This window comes from Geotrypetes seraphini, chromosome 6, assembly GCF_902459505.1.
Source record: "Geotrypetes seraphini chromosome 6, aGeoSer1.1, whole genome shotgun sequence".
NCBI lineage: Eukaryota > Metazoa > Chordata > Amphibia > Gymnophiona > Dermophiidae > Geotrypetes > Geotrypetes seraphini.
Window position 1 is genome coordinate 10,013,089 of NC_047089.1, and position 22,499 is coordinate 10,035,587.

General features: G+C 42.6%; 1 protein-coding gene across 1 annotated transcript in view; it reads left to right on the forward strand.

The window, feature by feature from the left end:
• Positions 1–22,499, forward strand: part of P4HA3 (prolyl 4-hydroxylase subunit alpha 3) — an 88,419-nt gene that overhangs the window by 11,764 nt on the left and 54,156 nt on the right. The window contains exons 3-5 of the mRNA XM_033947531.1: positions 2,306–2,529; positions 11,230–11,379; positions 18,548–18,599. Of these exons, the coding sequence (XP_033803422.1) occupies positions 2,306–2,529; positions 11,230–11,379; positions 18,548–18,599 (426 nt within the window). The remainder of the gene's footprint in view (positions 1–2,305; positions 2,530–11,229; positions 11,380–18,547; positions 18,600–22,499) is intronic.

A 22,499-nucleotide genomic window follows, 5' to 3' on the forward strand; every position in this document is an offset into this window, starting at 1 on the left:
AGCTAGAAAGAGAGAGAGAGAAAGACAAAGAAAGAAAGAGTGAGAGAAAGACAGAGAGAGAAAGACGAAGAAAGAGAGAGTGAGAGAAAGAAAGAGAGCTAGAAAGAGAGAGAGAGAAAGACAAAGAAAGAAAGAGTGAGAGAAAGACAGAGAGAGAAAGACAAAGAAAGAGAGAGAAAGACAAAGAAAGTGAGAAAGAAAGAGAGAGCTAGAAAGAGAGAAAGAGAGAAAGACAAAGAAAGAAAGAGTGAGAGAAAGAAAGAGAGAGAAAGACAAAGAATGAAAGAGTGAGAGAAAGAAAGAGAGAGAAAGACAAAGAATGAAAGAGTGAGAGAAAGAAAGAGAGAAAGACAAAGAAAGAGAGAGTGAGAGAAAGAAAGAGAGCTAGAAAGAGAGAGAGAGAAAGACAAAGAAAGAAAGAGTGAGAGAAAGACAGAGAGAGAAAGACAAAGAAAGAGAGAGTGAGAGAAAGAAAGAGAGCTAGAAAGAGAGAGCTAGAAAGAGAGAAAGAGAGAAAGACAAAGAAAGAAAGAGTGAGAGAAAGAAAGAGAGAGAAAGACAAAGAAAGAGAGAGCTAGAAAGAGAGAAAGAGAGAAAGACAAAGAAAGAAAGAGTGAGAGAAAGAAAGAGAGAGAAAGACAAAGAAAGAAAGAGTGAGAGAAAGAAAGAGAGAGAAAGACAAAGAAAGAGAGAAAGAAAGAGAGAGCTAGAAAGAGAGAAAGACAAAGAAAGAAAGAGTGAGAGAAAGAAAGAGAGAGAAAGACAAAGAAAGAAAGAGTGAGAGAAAGAAAGAGAGAGAAAGACAAAGAAAGAGAGAAAGAAAGAGAGAGCTAGAAAGAGAGAAAGACAAAGAAAGAAAGAGTGAGAGAAAGAAAGAGAGAGAAAGACAAAGAAAGAAAGAGTGAGAGAAAGAAAGAGAGAGAGAGAAAGACAAAGAAAGAGAGAAAGAAAGAGAGAGCTAGAAAGAGAGAGAGAGAGAAAGACAAAGAAAGAAAGAGTGAGAGAAAGAAAGAGAGAGAAAGACAAAGAAAGAGAGAGAGAGGAAGAGAGCGAGAAAGGGAAAGAAAAAGATAGAGAAAGACAAAGAAAGAAAGAGAGAGGAGAGGAAAACGGTGACTGAGTTCAAAGAAGCGTGGGATGAACACAGAGGATCTAGAATCAGAAAAGAATAGTAAAAATTGAACTAAGGCTGGTACTGGGCAGACTTGCACGGTCCGTGTCTGTATATGGCCGTTTGGTGGGGGATGGGCTGTGGAGGGCTTCAGTGGCTGGGAGGGTGTAGATGGGCTGGAGTAGGTTTTAACAGAGATTTCAGCAGTTGGAACCCAAGCACAGTACCGGGTAAAGCTTTGGATTCTTGCCCAGAAATAGCTAAGAAGAAAAAATTAAAAAAAATTTAAATTGAATCAGGTTGGGCAGACTGGTTGGACCATTCGGGTCTTTATCTGCCGTCATCTACTATATGTTTTAGAAAAAACAAAAAACATACTATATGTTTTTTACTGGGTAGAGCAGGGAAGCCAGGCTTCAATTTCTGTGTCTGCCTCTAACACTAATGTTCTCGACGCTTTGTGCGTTGGAGCACTTACCTCACCGGCCTGCGCTAAAAACCTCTAGCGTAGCTTGATAAGGGGGGGGGGTGGAAGGGGTAAACGTTATGCCCTTTATTAATGGAAAAGACAAAATTCAACATTCAAACATAAAAGAAAAACTCTCAGGTGCATCACCATCCAAAGTTTTAAAAACCAAACGACAAAGTCCACCCGTGGCTATGCCACTGCTGAACATACCGTATTATCTCGTGTATAATGCGCACTTATTTTCCATCCAAAGATAACTGGGCTCGGTCAGAAGGTGTTGAATTACTTTAACGTTTGTAATTTATAGAATATAATGTCTAGAACTCGTATATAATACTTACAGTGTTCCGAATTTAAATTCCCTATCCAGTAATCGTAGCACTTGTCAAAGATTTAACATATATAGCTTATGCTGTGCCGCATTTACATTTAAGGGACATCGACAGTTATGCCTGCATATTATACATAGGTATACAGTTTTTTGTATTACGTTATTTTTTAAAAGTCTGGGTGCACATTATACATGAGATAATACGGTAATTGCCAATATAGAATTTGCACTTAGCGTGTATTATCCCTGTGCCCTGTGAGACACCCTCTGAGCACCTATATATCAGCATACAGTTATACAATTACCCTCACATGGCTGAATACATATCACAAAACTGCAGATATTCAGTTGCCCAATAAAAGTGATCCTTGCTCTTGCTCTTTTGACTTTGCAGTATTTCAGAATGGCTTCAAGAAAGTAGAAGGGGACCTGCTCACAGCTGAGGACCTGGCGGGAGCTGCTCTGGCTCTCATGAGGCTTCAGGATGTGTACTCTCTGAGCGTGAAGGGCCTGGCGCATGGACTGTTCCAAAGAGACCTACAGGCGGACCACCCTGACGTTTACAGACCAGACTGGCTCAGCTCCATGTCCGCCGATGACTGCTTCCATATTGGGAAGGTAATTCCAGATTCTAAAGAAGTCACAGAGAAATGAGCAGTGAAGGAGAGCAGAGCTGAACAACAGGAGCCAGGTGACAAATGTATTCTATAAATTCACAAGGACAAATGTATCTAAGGGACCCTACACAGTACTGTGTTTTGGCGAAAAATACAGCTGCCTCAGGGGTCAAAACACTCTGTAAAACAAATACCGGTAGTACAAATATATTCATAAAAGAGAAGCAAATATTAAAACATTAAATTAAAACAAGCAAATAAATGAATACTTTGGTTTTGGAATGGGACGATTCATTGTGGGACATTTCAACACGGCCGCGATGAATTGTGCCCCAGTGCCTCTATTCCTCTCCGCCCCCCTTTTCCTCCCATCCCGCTGATGCCTCTTCGCCTCTCTGCCCCCCCTCCTCCCCCACACATACCTCTTCAAAAGTTTACCGGTGCATCTTCCACCTCCTGCTCAATTACCACGCCGATTAAGCCAATTAAAAAAAATTAAATTTGGTGTGGATCCCGAACTTAGGTATTTCTAGGCAGCCGCGATCAGGACGCCATTCATAGAATATGAATGTAAGAACTTTCTATGAATAGTTTTACTATTTGTTCCATTCCACTGAAAGTTTTTAAGATCATTACAAGACCATCAAATGATCATGCCAACTGTTCCTGGTGCTCATTGGGATTCCAAGTTTTATTTAAAATTTGATATACCCCTTTAAAGAAATTGTCTAAGTGGTGTACAAGGTTATAACTATTAAAATCAAAGGGGAACACAATAAGACGTAAGTGACATATTGAAACAAAAGGGATTGGGGGAGAAGTACAATTGTGATAGGAGAGAGAGAGACAGAAAAGGTCAGCACAGAAGGAAGGGGATATGCTCTGCCTTCTTCCTAAGGTCTAGCGTCATTAAAGAGGAAAGTTTTTAGGTATTTCCTCCTGGAGACGTGAGGGCAAGGAGTTCCACAGTGTCGATGCTGTAATGGAGAAAATCTTCTTTCTGGTGGTATCGTAGAATAGATGTTGCGGGGAAGGAATAACCAGAAGGTGCTGGTTACCTGATCGAAGTGTTCTAGTTGGACAGTGTGGGATGAGAAGTCTGTCTATAATGTTAGTTTGGCTTTGTAGATGAGTAGTAGGATTTTATATGCAACTCGATGTGTAATCGGGAGACAATGTGATTTATAAGGAGTGGGGTAACGGTCAAATTTTTTTGCATTATGGATTAATTTCACCGCCGTGTGTTCAATAATTTGTAATATTCTTATTTATTTTTGAGTGATTCCTGGGTACAGGGAGTTGCAATAGTCAAGTTGTAGAATATTAAGAGACTAGTCTTTAAGCCTGTTAGAGTAGATGTGTGTGTGTGTCTGTCTGTCTTTCTTTCTCTCTCTATCTTTCCTCGGCTGTCCACCACTACCCCTTCCCTGCTCCCCCTGTCCAGCAATAGCCCTTCTCCCTTCGTTTTATCTCCCCCCTGTCCAACAGCACCTCTTCCCTGCTCCCTAATACCTGCTTCCAAACCGCTGTTCCTACCCTCCCTCCATCCTGGCTTCCTGGTCTCTTCTGGCCCACCGGCACGAACCGCTGCCGCCGCCGCTGCTCTTCATTCGTGTCTGCTCTCCTCTTCAAAGCCCGCCTCTATTTCTGTCTGTCTGTCAATGTCCCTGCCTGCTGTCTGTCTGTTTATCGTGCCCCTTCTCCCACCTCTTTTTTTTTTTAAATCACATCTATACAGAGAAGGGCAACCAGCGCACAGTAACCACCACAAGATAGAGGAAACCGCCACACGCGCACTCGTACCAAACTGTCATGCACGCACGTGCCGAACGCACGCGCACCGCACGCTCTAACATTTCTCTGTCGCAGGCTGTAACATTTCTCGGCCACGGAGCTACGGATCACAGAGGCAGGGATCACGCAGGTAGGAGTGTGCACATGCGCTTAGGGTTTTATTATTAGTGATGAGGGATCTAGTAAACTCGTAACTGATCTGATTCTTAATAGAGAATGACACGGTGACAAAATTCATCACCGTCCCCGTCCCCGCGGATAACCGCGGGAAACCATCTTCATGTCATTCTTTAAGGAGAGAGGGAAGAATCAGAGTACGAATGGCCACAACCACTGACCCACAAGCTTTGCTTTGAAGAATGCTGGTGTAGAAGGACAGAGGATGAAATAGACACTAGAAAATGACATGGGATTATTTCCCGCGGTTATCCGCGGGGACGGGAACGGTGATGAATTTTGTCACCGTGTCATTCTCTAATTCTTAATTTATAAAAACATTTCCTGACCACTGAACTTATCTGTTGATGGAAGGATAGTTCGTCATCGATAATAACTCCAAGAATCTTTGTAGGAAGAGGAATGGATTTAAGACAGATGGGGGAGCCAAGGGTTTTATTTTTATTGGCCGAGATTTGATTTAGAGGGGTTTAGGAAGAGTGTATTTGTGGTGAGCCATTGTGTGATCTGTTCTAATTTATTGTTTATGTTCTAAATGTCTTGAGGGTCTGTTTGGGTCTATTGGATATCATCGGCATAACTGAGTACTGTAAAACCGATTGATTGAGCATGGATCACTCCTACTAGGTGGAATTTTTTGGCCAAAATTATTTGGGCTGAGGTGGCATTGAAAATGTTTAAGATTTTGTTGAAGATGTATTTTTTGAATTGGCATTTAATATTCAGTCCAATATAGAATGGAAGCATGTAGAGATATACCTATATATATATTTTTTTTATTTTTCCCTTCCCCTTTGCATGAATGATGTAGGTCTTTGCTATTCTGTCTTATGGTGTTCTTTCCTGTTTATGAATTTTGTTTTTATTTTGTAAACCGCCTGTATTCTGGCGGGCTAGGCGGTATCAAATTTTAAATAAACTGGATCGGCAGCATGGAATGTTGCTACTTCTTGGGTTTTGGCCAGGTACTAGGGACCTGGATTGGCCACCGTGAGAACGTGTTACTGGGCTTGATGGACCATTGGTCTGACCCAGTATGGCTGTTCTTATGCTCTTACGTGAGCCAAGTATAGGACAATCAAGCCATTGTGACATCACTGCTGAGGTTGGCTCTGAGGCATTGTGGAATGAGGCATTATGACATCACAGTCTCAGCTCTGGAATGTTGCTCTCATTGGGGTTCCGGAATCTTATTATTCTTTGAGTTGCTGGAATGTTGCTACTCTTTGGGTTTTGGCCAGGTACTAGGGACCTAGATTGGCCACCGTGAGAACGGGCTACTGAGCTTGTTGGACCATTGGTCTGACCCAGTATGGCTGTTCTTATGCTCTTACGTGAGCCAAGTATAGGACAATCAAGCCATTGTGACATCACTGCTGAGGTTGGCTCTGAGGCACTGTGGAATGAGGCATTATGACATCACAATCTCAGCTCTTGAATGTTGCTCTTATTGGGGTTCTGGAATCTTGCTACTCCTTGGGTTTTGGCCAGGTACTAGTGACCTGGATTGGCCACCGTGAGAACGTGTTACTGGGCTTGATGGACCATTGGTCTGACTCAGTATGGCTGTTCTTATGCTCTTACGTGAGCCAAGTATAGGACAATCAAGCCATTGTGACATCACTGCTGAGGTTGGCTCTGAGGCACTGTGGAATGAGGCATTATGACATCACAATCTCAGCTCTGGAACATTGCTACTCCTTGGGTTTTGGTCAGGTACTAGGGGCCTGGATTGGCCACCGTGAGAACGGGCTATTGAGCTTGAGGGACCATTGGTCTGACCCACGAAGGCTATTCTTATATTCTTAACTGTACACTGTAGAGCATAGGTGTCGGAACGGGGGAGATCCAAAGATTGTCGGTCTCTGTTCGGTGCCCGCCCTCCCACCGGTTTCCCCGGCATTATACTTTAAATCTTCAGGCAGTTGCCATGTAGTGTCAACGAGCAGGCCTGCCCTGGAACCCTTCATTCTACTTCCGGGAGAAGGCCTGCTCACTGATGCTGTGTGGCAGCTGCCCTAAGATTTAAAAGTACAGCGCTGGGAAGGAGGTGGATAGGGGAGTTGGGAGCTGGGGAGAGGATGCGTCTTAGGACTCTGCTGGGGCTAAGGCGGAGCTCCTGGCCCCCCCACTCAACCAAATAGTGTTCTAAGACCTATGCTGTAGAGTATAAGGGAGGGGCTGCCCTAGAAGCCATTATAGAATGGGCTCTTGCCACATAGCATCCCCTGAAAGGGGGCCCTCGGTTATTAAATGGCTCCCTTTGTTTTCCCCATACAGAAGCCTAGAGTTTGAAGGCCACGTATACATGCTGGCATTGAGCAAGAAAAGTCATACCATCAGAAAGCAAAACTCTCCGAAAGCTCTGAGAATTATTGGCTTTACATTCCAGAAAGACTGAAATACGAGTCAAGTAGGGAGAGTTTTGGCAGGAATGTGCCTTGTCATTAATTTCTTGCAGCCTTCTTGGCATCGATTATGCTGCTATGACGTGTTTTCCCATCACAATCCTGGCTGTGAAGGGCTGGAAGACAGTAGCATATATGGGTGCAAAGATTCAAATTTGTGTGTGTGTGTGTGTGTGCGCGTGCTCGTGCAGTGGTGTAGTAAGGGGGATGGACCACCCCAGGTGCTATCTTTGGTGGGGGGGGGGGGCACCAGCACCTCTCCTCCTCGGTCCTTTCCCACCCCTCCCCCACTGCACACGCACCTTTCCTCCCCCACCCCGCGCCTCTGACTCTTCGCCAGCACGAGCAGAAGCGCCAAGCTGCTGCTCGCACCAGATTCGGCTCTCCCTCTGAAGTCACTTCCTGGTCGCGTGACTAGAAAGTGACATCACAGGGAAAGCCGAGGCCGGCACGGACAGCAGGATGGAGATGCTGCTGGTGCCGGTGAAGATAAAAAGGTACCGGGGGGGGGGGGGGGGAGAATGGGCGCATGGCAGAGAAGAGTGGAATGCTCTGCCACAGCAACTCCGATTCGAACATCAACTTGATAAATTCAAGATAAGCCTGAAGACTTTCTTATTTAGCGACGCCTTCTCCTGTATTTAGAGACACCTTTTTCTTACGTGTTTTATATATTTTATTTAAATTTTTTTTTTTTTCTTTTTTCTTTCTCTTTTTTCTCTTTCTTCTCATTCTTTTCTATCTTTTTCTTTCCTTATTCAGCAAACCGCTTTTATAAAGCGATCCCGCCCCATATGTTTTACCCTCTCCCCTCTTTCTCCATTCTTCTTTTAACATGTAACTCTCCCCCCCCATCTCCCTTTTTCCCACACTTTCATGTCTGTCCTGTTTATGTCCTTGGTGTGCACTTTCATTATTTTTTAATTATTTATCTTTTAAAATTTTTATTGTAAACCGTTCAGATACTTGCTGATGGTCGGTATATTAAAACTCAATAAACTTGAAACTAGTGTGGGGGCGCCACCACACCGGGTGTCTCCCACCCTCGCTGCACCACTGTGTGTGTGGGTACACCGACAATTGCGCCCAGGATAATCGCGCGCCAACAATTCTGCCTCGTCAAATGCGCACACCAAGAAGTGCGGCACATTAAAACATTCACTTGCTATCTGGTGCTAGGCTAAGGTTTACATGATGATTATGGGAACCCTTTTCGGGTAAACCTTACCCTAACACTAGATAGCAACTGAATGCTTTAAGTGTAGTGGGGGGGTCCCCCAACCCCCCCCTAAAGAGGTAAAAATGGTCGGGTCTCAGGCAGTGTGCGCTGGTACGCAAATGTCCTTCGCGCGATTGTCGGCGCACCATTGTCCTGTGTGCGTCTGACAGGTCACCTAAACATTTTAGGAACACATTTGAAGGTAATGCGTTACAAGGGGAAAACATTTAGGAACGTATGACTGCGGAAATCAATAAAGATATTGAAACAAACAAAAAAAAAAAATCCCGAATATACAGCTGCTCAGTATCTAAACAGCAAAGTAGATACTCCTGTATTTAGGGGATAATTTTATAAAAAGGCACCTAAGTCAATAACACATGTAATACGTTATGTTATTTGTAGTCTTATATCAAGTTTCAAGTTTATGTAAAATATTTGATTTAATCGCAAAATCCAAATCCAATGCGATTTACATTTAGTTAAAAATTAGGTTAAAATAAAAATAAAAAAAACCCCAGGACAATTAGTACTAATTTTAATAAAATAATACGTTTGAGAAAGGGAGGCGAAAAAAAAGTGGCCATACAAGAAGCAACAAACCGCTATGTAAAATCAGTAAGTAAACGGAGAAGGAACAATAAGCCACAGTGGTTTACTGCGGAGATCTCAGACCTGATCAAGGAGAAGAAAAAAGCATTCATCTCTTACAAACAATCAGGGAAGCAGGACTCTAGAGCAGACTACCTGGCCAAATCAAAAGCCGTCAAAACAGCAGTCAGGGAGGCTAAATTCCTCATGGAGGAGTCTCTAGCAAGATAAATCCTTCTTCAGGTATATCAGTGATAGAAGAAAAAACTCAGGCGGGATTGTACGTCTTAGGAATCCAGATGGAGACTATGTGGAAAAGGATTCGGAAAAAGCCCAACTATTAAATGAATACTTCTGCTCAGTCTTCACCCGAGAAGCGCCAGGGCTCGGCCCTCAGCTACACACAAGGGTTGGCTCAGTTGACCCGTTTAGTAACTTTGAGTTTACGCCCAGCAGTGTCTACGGTGAGCTGTCAAAGCTCAAGGTTAACAAAGCAATGGGGCCGGACAACCTGCACCCCAGGGTGCTTAGGGAGCTGAGTGATGTCTTGGCGGAGCCACTGTCCACGCTCTTCAACCTCTCCCTTAGTACAGGCAGCGTCCCGTTGGACTGGAGGACGGCTAACGTCATTCCACTGCACAAGAAAGGCTCAAAGATGGAGACAGCAAACTACAGACCAGTGAGTCTAACATCGATAGTGAGCAAACTAATGGAAACTCTAATCAAACACCAATTAGATAAGATCCTGGATGAGGAGAATCTACGGGATCCCCGACAACATGGATTTACTAAGGGGAGATCCTGCCAATCCAACCTGATCAGCTTCTTTGATTGGGTGACAGGGAAGCTGGATATTGGGGAGTCCCTGGACATCGTGTACCTGGACTTTAGCAAAGCATTCGATAGCGTACCACACCGCAGGTTACTGAGCAAGATGAGTTCTATAGGATTAGGTAACACATTGACGAAATGGGTTGGGAGCTGGCTTGGAGGTAGGCTCCAAAGGGTGGTGGTGAACGGCACCCCCTCCGAAATGACGGAGGTGATTAGTGGAGTACCACAGGGCTCAGTCTTGGGCCCAATCCTATTCAACATCTTTATAAGAGACTTGGCAGAAGGGCTTCGAGGTAAAATAACATTATTCGCCGATGACGCCAAACTGAGTAATGTAGTGGGCAAATGCACAACAGACGAAGATTCAATGCCCGACAACATGATGCACGACCTACTCCTACTGGAGCGATGGTCTAGGACATGGCAACTCAACTTCAATGCCAAAAAATGCAAAGTTATGCACCTGGGCAGCCAGAATCCATGCAAGTCTTATACCCTTAATGGCGAGATCCTAGCAAAAACGGTAGCAGAACGAGACTTGGGGGTAATCGTCAGTGAGGACATGAAGTCTGCCAATCAAGTGGAGCAGGCTTCGTCCAAGGCAAGACAAATCATGGGCTGCATACGAAGGGGTTTCGTCAGTCGTAAGGCGGAAGTCATTATGCCATTGTATAGATCCATAGTGAGGCCCCACCTGGAATACTGTGTGCAATTCTGGAGGCCGCATTATCGCAAGGATGTGCTGAGACTGGAGTCGGTGCAAAGAATGGCCACCCGGATGGTCTCGGGACTCAAGGATCTACCATACGAAAAACGGCTTGACAAATTACAGCTATACTCGCTCGAGGAGCGCAGAGAGAGGGGAGACATGATTGTGACGTTCAAGTATCTTACGGGCCGCATCGAGGCGGAGGAAGATATCTTCTTTTTCAAGGGTCCCACGACAACAAGAGGGCATCCGTTGAAAATCAGGGGCGGGAAACTACGAGGTGACACCAGGAAATTCTTTTTCACTGAAAGAGTGGTTGATCGTTGGAATAGTCTTCCACTACAGGTGATTGAGGCCAGCAGCGTGCCTGATTTTAAGGCCAAATGGGATCGGCACATGGGATCTATTCACAGGGCAAAGGTAGGGGAGGGACATTAAGGTGGGCAGACTAGATGGGCCGTGGGCCCTTATCTGCCGTCTATTTCTATGTTTCTAAATACAATTCAAAAACAAATAAAAAGGGATAGGTAATGAAACAAGAGGTTAGGGAACGTTGCCCACTTAATTTTCACTTGGCAGTGTCCCTAGTCCAATGTCAAATCATAAAATTTAAATGAATCAGTTCCATTCCAAGCCAACTTTTTAGGAGACTTTTAAACTTGCTGAGTAATTTTTCTTCTAAATTCTGTATTCTAAATTCGCCGGCTGTCCAGCCCTCTTCACCGTAACATGCTAATATTATGTTTCTCACTAATTGTACTCTGTAATCACTGTATTTCGCTGATTGTGCAGCTTAGAAGTCGCAAGATTGTGGCGGGATAGAAAAAATAAAGTTTTTGTTGTTGATCGGGAGCGAATTCTAAATTTGAGGGTCTGTAACAGAAAAAATCACATCCCTCCCTGAATAAATCCTCTGAGGTGGAGTTTTTTCCATTCACTTAAAACTAATTGGCTACTTGGTCTTCTCAGGTGGCCTATGAGAATGAGGACTATTACCATTCAATAGCGTGGCTAGAGGAGGCTGTCGGCCTTTTCCGAAGCTCCTATGGAAGCTGGCTTACAGAAAATGAGGGAAGCCTGGAAGATGCCCTGGACTATCTGGCCTTTTCTTACTTCAAAGTAAGTATGAAAATCATGAGGATGGGCAATGAATGGAATTAATAATAATAATTTTGTTTCTTGTATGCCGCCCTGCCATTAGTTCTAGGCGGTTCACAACAGTAGATAAATCGTATACACATTTCTATAGGCAGAATTATACATCATGGTTAAAATACAACTTAGGCAAACACAGGAAACGTAAAAAAAGTTCTTCTGAACCAGATATAAGAAGCACCTTTAACTTTGGACTATTTAAGCAACAGTTCACTAGCAGCGTAGCAGGTTCTCTGAAGCAGCCAGGATTGGCGAAACGCGTCAGAACCTCGCCGGGTCAACGCTACCTGAACCCACTTAGATAAGTTCTCATTATTATATTTTTTGAACTCAAACTCATAGAATTCATATAGTAGTTGGAGAATATCCACTTTATTGGACATTTAAGGACATTTAACTCGAGTGTTTCTCAACAAGCACTCTCTATTACCTTTTTACTCAAAATGGTGCAATGATTGATTCTATAAAAAACGCCTTTTAGGGGTTTGTACCCCAAATTGAAGTTTTTTTCCATCTTGGATTCTGAGCACATTTACTCGTTTAAAAAGGTATTTAAAGTAGCCTGTTCCTTTACTAGTTGTTTGCCTATTCAGATATTTTGGGAACAAACCTTTTTTTGAAATTTATCCCAGTTGTATATATTGGATAAAATACAACTTAAACATACAAGTATTAATATCTTGATTAAAATGCAACCTAATTGTAAAGAAAAATTTACAAACACGGCATGATAAAATCATTCAAAAGCTTGAAGATCAACATTCTTCATTGTCAAACAGAGGAGATTTTCATAATTTCCTAAATATAGGATAAGAATACGCCTGAGCAATCAACGGGCTTATCCAGGAATCCGCTATCCCCGCCTGATATTCTAAAGTCCTATCAAAGAATGTTTTCTAGCGACGACCCCGAAGGGTGAGGAAAATAAGCGTGCCCGAATTCCTGGTCTGCTTTTTTGAATGAAACAATTTCAGATATGATACCAAATAAGAGGGTAGTAGTCCGAAAAGGGCTTTATAACAAACACACCCGAATTTAAAAACACAGGAGTGGGACTTGTATACCACCTTTTGTGGTTACACATTCAAAGCAGAATCTTACCATGCAGAGCCAGATGGAGACTGTGGTCCGTAAGGGTTTCCGAGCACTCAGAAATTATTTTGATTTTTCAGCTTTCAAGATTCTGGTGCAGACTTTGGTTCTCAGTCATTTGGATTATTGCAATATCATCTACTTGGCAAATACCAAGAAAAATCGAATTAGGTTGCAAATAATCTCAAATACACTTCTCCCTCCGTATTCGCAGTTATAGGGGATTAACAGACTTGTGAATACAAAAAAAAACGTGAATAACTTTTTCATATGTTATTCGCTGTTTTCTATTAAAAACCATCGTGAATAGGGTGAAACCGCGAATAACATGGTGGGAGACCTGGCCTGTTCCTGAAGGAGAGGCAAAGTATGGTGAAGAAAGTGCCGGGCATCGGCGATTTTCTCAGTAAGCGCTTGGAATTGGCAATTTCTCTATGCAAGCTGACGTCATTTGGGGGGAGGAGCCAGCAAGCTAAAAACCGTGAATAATCGAAACCGCGATTGCTGAATCCGCGAATGCGGAGGGAGAAGTGTACTGCGGTTAGGCTCATTTATGGATTGAGGCAACATGACCATGTCACACATTGTTATCATGAATTGCATTAGTTGTTCATGGAGGCACGAATTCTTTTTAAATTGGGATGTCTTTAGCTTTATAACAAACACACCCTTGTGGTCTGTGGCTAATGTGGGCATTCCCTGGCTGAATTTGCTGTAATACAGTGTCTGGCATTGACTGGGATGGAGAGCATTTTGTTCCAACTGTCATTTTTTTTGACAGCTCGAAGTGTGTGCGAACCTTGGCAGACGCTGCGGCATTTGCTTAGGCTTTGAATAAATTGGTGAAAATTGTTTAATTTCTTCCACAAGGTACGATATATTTTTGCTTGACATGTCCTCTTGTGACGTGTCTTGTGGTTAAACCATTTTTTAATGTATAGTCAGGAACTGTCAGAGAATGACACGGGGACAAATTTTTCCCCTTCCCCGCAGGAACTCAATAATTTAATAATTTTTTTTTTTTTTTTTAATATTTTTTATTCTTTTTTTAAAATTCTTACATCAAGTGAAATACATGTAATACATTCAATTATGAAAAAACGCTTGAAATTATTATTAAATGTTCTTACAATGTGAATTAAATAAACCCTTTATCAGAATTTTATATCATATTAATATTACAATAGTTTTCCCTCCCTACCCCCTCTATATGTTCTATACATGTGTTATTATATCTGATCAATAGAATAATTTGTCAATGGTCCCCATATTTTATTAAATGTTATTAAATTAGTATAACAATACCTAGGAGATATAAAGATCATAGAATTCTAACAGATACATGGAAAACATTAAGATTTATAAGCAATTTATCAAAAGATCCATTGACTAAATCTTTAAATCAATCTATTTGGGTAAACTCCAGGATCAAAATTGGTGGATTTAAAATAGTATGGAAACAATGGATAAAAGCAGGTATACGTACTTTAAAAGATATAATAATAAATGGATCGCTGCTTAGTTTTTCACAATTGCAACAAAAATTTGGATTAGATAAAACACAATATTTTAAATGGATGCAATTGAAGCAGGCCATTCAGGAAGGGTTCCCTGAATGGAAGAATCTAAACTCTCAATATAATTTACCAATCCTTTGTTTTCAGGCGGATTTTCAAGGACACCAAGCCGCAAAATGGTATAAGAAAATAAACGAATTTTTAAACAAAAAAAAGAGATCAGGACTTAGGGATAGTTGGAGTATTGAGATAGGACAGATAATTTCTCCATCTCAATGGCAAAAATTTTGGTCCTGGAGAATACATACTACAAGATCAGCATCTATGAGTCAAACATGATTGTTTATATTACATAGAGTTTTATGGACCCCTACGAGATTACAAAATTTAGATAATAGTAGATCTAATAGATGCTGGCATTGTAGGATAGAAGTGGGGACATTGGACCATTTACTATTCTTTTGTCCCTGCATTAATTCCTTTTGGAAATTAATTTGGCCCCAAATTAATAATTTATTAGAAAATCATGTTGGACTATCATATGATACAATATTATTTGGAACAGCAATGAGAACACAAAGTCCGATTTCAGCTAATAATAATAAACTTTTATTAATTTTAACAGGGGTCGCTATACAGCAAATTACTCAGAACTGGAAGGATTACACTAAATTGAATTACACTTTTTGGTGGAATTCAATTTGTCATATATATAAAATGGAAAAAGTATTGGCATTACAACAAGGTTATATTAAAAAATTTAATAAAATATGGGGACCATTGACAAATTATTCTACTGATCAGATATAATAACACATGTATAGAACATATAGAGGGGGTAGGGAAGGGAAAAATATTGTAATATTAATATGATATAAAATTCTGATAAAGGGTTTATTTAATTCACATTGTAAGAACATTTAATAATAATTTCAAGTGTTTTTTCATAATTGAATGTATTACATGTATTTCACTTGATGTAAGAATTTAAAAAAAGAATAAAAAATATTAAAAAAAAAAAAAAAATCATTTTTATTTTTATATACCGCCAAAGCCATAATAGTTCGAGGCGGTTTACAATAAGAAGAGCTGGACAATCAGCGAAGATAGGCACAATTTCACCCATCCCCGCGTGTTTTGTCGCTCTCTCTGTCCCCTTCCTGTAAGCTCTGCCTTAACTGCACAAGCATTGAACACTTATGATTTGAAAGTGTTATAAGGCTTTGTGCAGATGAGGACGGAGCTTGCAGGAATGGGGGAGGGACAGGAAAAGAACTCACTGGGATGGGAAAATGAGTTCCCGAGGGGACGGGGAAAAATTTGTCCCCGTGTCATTCTCTACTGCACAGGGAAAGGAGCCTATGAAGCAGAGGGTGTGCTCTTTTGTAAGTGATGATCTCAGCCAACATCATTAGACAGGATTAGTCTGTTGTCTAATGCATAGGTGTCAAAGTCGGTCCTCGAGGGCTGCAATCCAGCCGGGTTTTTAGGATTTCCCCAATGAATATGCATGAGATCTATTAGCATACAATGAAAGCAGTGCAAGCAAATAGATCTCATTGGGGAAATCCTAAAACCCGACTGATTTGCGGCCCTCGAGGACCGACTTTGCCATAGAGCTTTATGATTATAGAAACATTGTAACATGATGGCAGATAAAGGCCAAGTGGCCCGTCCAGTGTGCCCATCTGCATTAACCATTCTCTATTCCTCTCTCTAAGGCAGGGGTGTCAAAGTCCCTCCTGGAGGGCCGCAATCCAGTCGGGTTTTCAGGATTTCCCCAATGAATATGCATGAGATCTATTAGCATACAATGAAAGCAGTGCATGCAAATAGAACTCATGCATATTCATGGGGGAAATCCTAAAACCCGACTGGATTGCGGCCCTCGAGGACCGACTTTGACACCCCTGGTCTAATGACATCAACTCCCAAAAAAACCATCCTGTGCATCAGACTCCATTTATATGGGCAATATATGCAAGGCTGGTTATAACAACTGCGGGGCACTGTGCAGACCAGTTCAGGGGGGCTCCTAGCCCCACCCCGCCCTTCACCTGCTGACAATAACTTTAAAATTTGTTTAAAAAATTTTTTATTTATTAAGGGTTTGTTTTACTAAGGCTCACTAACTGTTTTAGAGCGCACTAATTGATTTAGCGCATGACAAAGCCTAGTGTGCACTAAATGCTAAGGCACCCATAGAATATAAGGGGCACCTTAGTTTTAACGCGCACTAAATCGATTAATGCACTTTAGTAAAAGGACCCCTCAATTTCAAATAAAGACAATAAAATAAAGTAAAACTTGATTAGAAAAACTGATTCAAATAAACAACTAATATCAAGCACCCCCTTCCCCCCCAAATCACCATTTGGCTGTGCCACTAAATACAATCCCTCTACAATCTTCTCTTCCTTGAGTTAATCAGTTATGTTTGTGTTTCTGTTTATTTAAGATTTGATCTACCGCGCCTGCATTTTACTGACCTAAGCAGTTTACAAAGTCTCAAACTAAAATGAAATTAGGTACTTGAGAAAAACGACCCTATCTGTACCCCTCAATCCCATGATAGAAACCTTCAAGATCCTGAAGGGCATAGAAAAAGTAGACAGGGACAGATTTTTCAAATTATGGGGAAACCACAAGTACAAGGGGGCACTCGGAGAAATTGAAAGGGGACAGGTTTAGAACAAACGCTAGGAAGTACTTTTTCACCCAGAGGGCGGTGGATACATGGAACGCGCTTCCGGAGGCTGTGATTGGCAGGAGCACGTTACAGGGCTTCAAAGAAGGTTTGGATAGGTTCCTAGAGGATAAGGGGATTGAGGGGTACAGATAGGAGTTGACGTAGGATGTAGGGATAGGAGTAGAGGTAGGTTATAGAAATAGTCAAGGACCACTGCTTAGGCAATGGGCCTGATGGGCCGCCGCGGGAGCGGACCGCTGGGCGAGATGGACCTCTGGTCTGCCTCAGCGGAGGCAACTTCTTATCTGTCCCGAAGGCTCACAATCTGGCTAAAGTACCTGATTAAAATAAAAATAAGTAATAACAACATATAAAACATTTCCAAGATCAAAAATCAAAGAGATAGAAAATTAAAACTAAAAGAAAACAAATTGAAGAGATAGAAAAGTCTCTGAAGCGGCCTGATAACAAACAGTCCTATTTTAGTGCAGGTCTTGAAGAGCGTAGGGAGAGGGGAGACATGATTGAGACATTTAAGTACATCACAGGACGGGTCGAGGTGGAAGACGATATCTTTCTTCTCAGGGGACCCTCGACCACAAGAGGACATCCGCTCAAACTCAGGGGAGGGAAGTTTCGTGGAGACGCCAGGAAGTACATCTTCACGGAGAGAGTGATCGAGCATTGGAACAAGCTTCCAGTGCAGGTGGTCGAGGCACGCAGCATCCCAGACTTCAAGAACAAATGGGATACCCATGTGGGATCCCTACGAGGTCATGCCAAGGGATAGGGTCACTAGGACTTGAATGAGCGGGTCAGTAGAGTGACAGTATAATTACAATTATACTTAAGGGGTCAGAAGACTTAAGAGGGTGGGTAAATAGTGTGGGCAGACTTGATGGGCTATATGGCCCTTATCTGCCGTCATTTTTCTATGTTTTTCTATGTTGTTGTTTTTTTCTATGTTTCTATGTCTTAATACCACTCCCGGCACAGCCCACTTCACAGATCCATCACTGGCATCAAAGACATCAACATTTCTAAAACATATTCACTAAAACTTATAATCATTTATTTCTTCTATACCACCAAACCAGTAAAAGGTTCTAGGCGGTTCGCAGCAAGATAAGGCCGAACATCCAGCCAACTTACAATACAAGAAGAGCTATTTCTAGAAGATACTTAATGCCTATAGATTAAAAGCATTAACATTATAGTAAGATGGAACTTCTAGTATAATTTTGCCAAACCAGGTATTCAATTTAGCTGCCTGTAAAGCGAGAGTTCTCTCTAAAAATATCTTAAAAGGACATAATTTGACAGGAGGATTTGTAAATAACTGGACTTTACGTTTACGTGTTGGCTTGTTTGAGTAATTTAAAGAGACATGGGAAACAAGGTAAGCTGGAGACATACCGAAAATCGAAAATGAAAATTTGAATAAAACTCTGGCCTCTATCGGTAACCAATGTAATTTTTGGGAATAGGGAGTAACATGTTCCCATTTTTTCAAGTCATCTGATAAATCCAAATGCCTTTATTCATCCAAAGTTGTACGAATTCAAACAGTGACTCAATGACTTAGTTTTTTGACAGTTATAGACAGAAGGAGACACCTCTTTCAACAAAGCTGCCTCCTCTTTGATTCTCTAGCTTTCATTGCCATCGACTGATTTGCCTTGGCCTCCGACAGAGGACAGGTAAGGATGTGCAACTATGTTGTCCATAGGAGCCATTTCAGCGGGAAGTTATGACGTTTCCGTGCAATTTCCTTGGGAGCAGAGTAAAGCCACAAGGGAAAACCCACGTTTCTGTTTTTCTCTCTCCGTTTTAGGTGGGAAATATTTCTTACGCTCTGAGCCTCTCCAGAGATCTTCTCTTTTACGGTAGGTATTTCAGATTGTTAGAATTTTTGAATCATACACATATACATTTGGACATAAATCAGTTTTTCTTCAAGGCTCTTTAAACAATTTGCTAGGCAGACATAAGTTTGCAAAAACAAAATTTAATTCCGTTAGCTCAAAATGGTCCTAATTGGAACCAAAGGAAACCAGTGGACCGTCCCATATCTCTACATTATCACCAATGGTCGTAAAAACTATTATCTCTAGCAAGATGTATTTGAATTTTTCCATGTGTGACTTCTTTGGAAATTTTATTTGGCTCACACTTTTTTCAGGAGTAACTCAACGTTACATTCAGGTATTTCCCCATGCCTGGAGAGCTTACAAGCTAACTCCCCCCCCCCCCTTTTTTTTTTTTTTTTTACTAAGCCGTGATAGAGCTTTTTACCCTAGCTCGGGGCACTAAATGCTTCGATGCTACTTCAACACTCATTGAATTTCTATGAGCGACGGAGCATTTAGTGCCCCGGGCTGCGGTAAAAACCTCCATTGCGGCTTAGTAAAAGAAGGCCTAAGTTTGTACCTGAGGTAATAGAGGTTGAACTAACTTGCTCATGATCACATGAAGCCACAGTGGGATTCAAACTCTGGCTTCCCTGGGTTCTTTGCTTGCTGCTCTAACCATTAGACTATTCCTCCATGGTGAGATACAAACCAGCAGTCTGTCATTCTGGTGACGGAGAAAGCTAGAAGGATGCTTGGGTGTGATTGTATGTAATGATCTCAAGGTGGCCAAACAGGTTGAAAAGGTGACATAAGAACATAAAAACATAAGCAATGCCTCTGCTGGGTCAGACCTGAGGTCCATCGTGCCCAGCAGTCCGCTCACGTGGCGGCCCAACAGGTCCAGGACCTGTGTAGTAATCCTCTAACCCTCTATCCCTTTTTCCAGTAGGAAATTGTCCAATCCTTTCTTGAACCCCAGTACCGTGCTCTGCCCTATTATGTCCTCTGGAAGTGCATTGGCTAAGGCTCTTAACATTTGCATCTCCTCTTCCTATTGGCTAAGGCTCTTTCAACCTGCATTGTGATGTCACAGAACTTTAGTAACATAGAAACATGATGGCAGATAAAGGCCAAATGGCCCATCCACAGCATCCACTATCTCCTCCTCTCCCTATTGGCTAAGGCTCTTAACATTTGCATCTCCTCTTCCTATAGGCTAAGGCTCTTTCAACCTGCATTGTGATGTCACAGAACTTTAGTAACATAGAAACATGATGGCAGATAAAGGCCAAATGGCCCATCCACAGCATCCACTATCTCCTCCTCTCCCTATTGGCTAAGGCTCTTAACATTTGCATCTCCTCTTCCTATAGGCTAAGGCTCTTTCAACCTGCATTGTGATGTCACAGAACTTTAGTAACATAGAAACATGATGGCAGATAAAGGCCAAATGGCCCATCCAGAGCATCTATATCTTCTCCTCTCCCATAAGAACATAAGCAATGCCTTTGCTGGGTCAGACCTAAGGTCCATCGTGCCCAGCAGTCCGCTCACGTGGCGGCCCAACAGGTCCAGGACCTGTGTAGTAATCCTCTAACTATACCCCTCTATCCCTTTTTCCAGCAGGAAATTGTCCAGTCCTTTCTTGAACCCCAGTACCGTTCTCTGCTCTATTACACCCTCTGGAAGCGCATTCCAGGTGTCCACCACACGCTGGGTAAAGAAAAACTTCCTAGCATTCGTTTTGAAAGCGAAAGCTAGAAAAATGCTAGGTTGCATAGGGAGAGGTATGGACAGTAGGAAAAAGGTGGTATTGATGCCCCTGTATAAAACTTTTGTGAGACCTCATTTAGAATTCTGGAGGCCACACCTTCAGCAAGATATAAAAAGGATGGCGTCGGTCCAGAGGAAGGCTACTAAAATGGTGTGTTGTCTTCATCATAAGGCGTATGGGGACAGCCTTAATATGTATATTGTAGAGCAGTGGTTCCCAACCCTGTCCTGGAGGAACACCAGGCCAATTGGGTTTTCAGGCTAGCCCTAATGAATATGCATGAAGCAAATTTGCATGCCTATCACTTCCATCATATGCAAATCTCTCTCATGCATATTCATTAGGGCTAGCCTGAAAACCCGATTGGCCTGGTGTTCCTCCAGGACAGGGTTGGGAATCACTGTTGTAGAGGAACGGCAGGAGAGGGGAGATATGATAAAGATGTTTAAATACCTACGTGGCGTAAATGCGCATTAGTCGAGACACTTTCATTTGAAAGGAAACTCTGCAATGAGAGGGCATGGGATGAAGTTAAGAGGTGATAGACTCAGGAGTAATCTAAGGAAATCCTTTTTTACAGAAAGGGTGGTAGATGCGTGGAACAGTCTCCCGGAAGAAGTGGTGGAGACACTGTGTCTGAATTCAAGAAGGCATGGGACAGGCACGGATTTCCTCCCTGCCCGACGCGATTTGAGGAGGCTTTTCAAAACCCAGCACTTTGTCAAAAGGAGGACATGTCCAGGGGAAATCCAGATGTCTAGTAACCTTACGCTTTATGATGACCATTCACCATTTAGTAGCCGCCCTCTGGACTGTCCATAACTTTTGGAAGGTGCAGTCTCCAGAATAGTAGATATCCAAGGTAATTGAAAACTAATTACCCAAATATTTAGAAAACAAGTGTGTCTTTAAATGTCTCCTAAATTCCACATAGGAATTGGAGGACATGATCAAACGTTCCAAATCCTTGCCCCATAATGCCGCCTGGTATGACAAAAGGTGTTGATTTTTTTAAGTTTACAACCTATAACAGGCAGAAAGATGAAATTCAAGTGCGAACTTCTGTGTTTATTAGTTGCAAAAGAAAAGAGATCAACTAAATATTTAGGGGTGAGACCAAACAAAACCTTAAAACAGAAACCACCAAATTTGAACTTCACCCGAGCTTCCACCAATGCAATTTTCGAAAAGAAGGTGTTATGTGGTCATATTTCTTGAGCCCCAAAATCAATCTGAGCGCCGCATTTTGAACCATATGCGGTCGCTGTATGTTTCTCTGAGCTATTACCAAATAGGCAATATTACAGTAATCATGCTGACTGAGTATGAGGGACTGTACCAAAAGTCTAAACGATGAAGCATCATTCAGGGCACTGCCACTTGGCCAGCTCTGGCTTCCCTGGTTGCAAGTGGGATCTCACTCAGTGGTGTGGTAAGGTGGGGGGGGATGGGGGGAGCGGACCACCCTGGGCTCCGTCATGGCAGGGGCGCCAGCACCTCTCCTCCTCTCCGCCCCTGTATCTCTTGAAACATTCGCCGGCGTGATCAGCATCTTCCACCTCCCACTTGCGCCGGCCTCGGCTTCCTTCTGACACCACTTCTTGGTCACGGAACCAAAGCCAGCGCGAGCAGGAGGCGGAAGGTGCTGCTTGCGCTAGCAAACATTTCAAGAGGTAAGCGAGGGGACACTCGAGCGGCGGGAAAGAGATGGGGGACGCGCGGCGCAGCAATGCTGATCGCCTCCCTCTCTATGCCACTGATCTCACCCGAGAGACATACAGAGGTATTATCACTGCCTTTTTCCTGTTGGCCATTCCTCTCTCTATGCACCCAAGCATCCATCTGGCTTTCGCTGTCACCTTTCTACCTGTTTGGCCACCTTAAGTTCATCATCCCACCATGCCCCGCTCCTCTGTTGTGCACAGAAGTTCTTCACTCCCTAAACCAGACATGGGCAACTCTGGTCCTCGAGGGCCGGAATCCAATCGGGTTTTCCGGATTTCCCCAATGAATATGCATGAGATCTATTTGCATGCACTGCTTTTTCAATGTATATTCATTGAGGAAATCCTGAAACACCCGATTGGATTGCGGCCCTCAAGGACCGGAGTTGCCCATTACAGAATGATACGGTGACAAAATTCATCACCGTTCCCGTC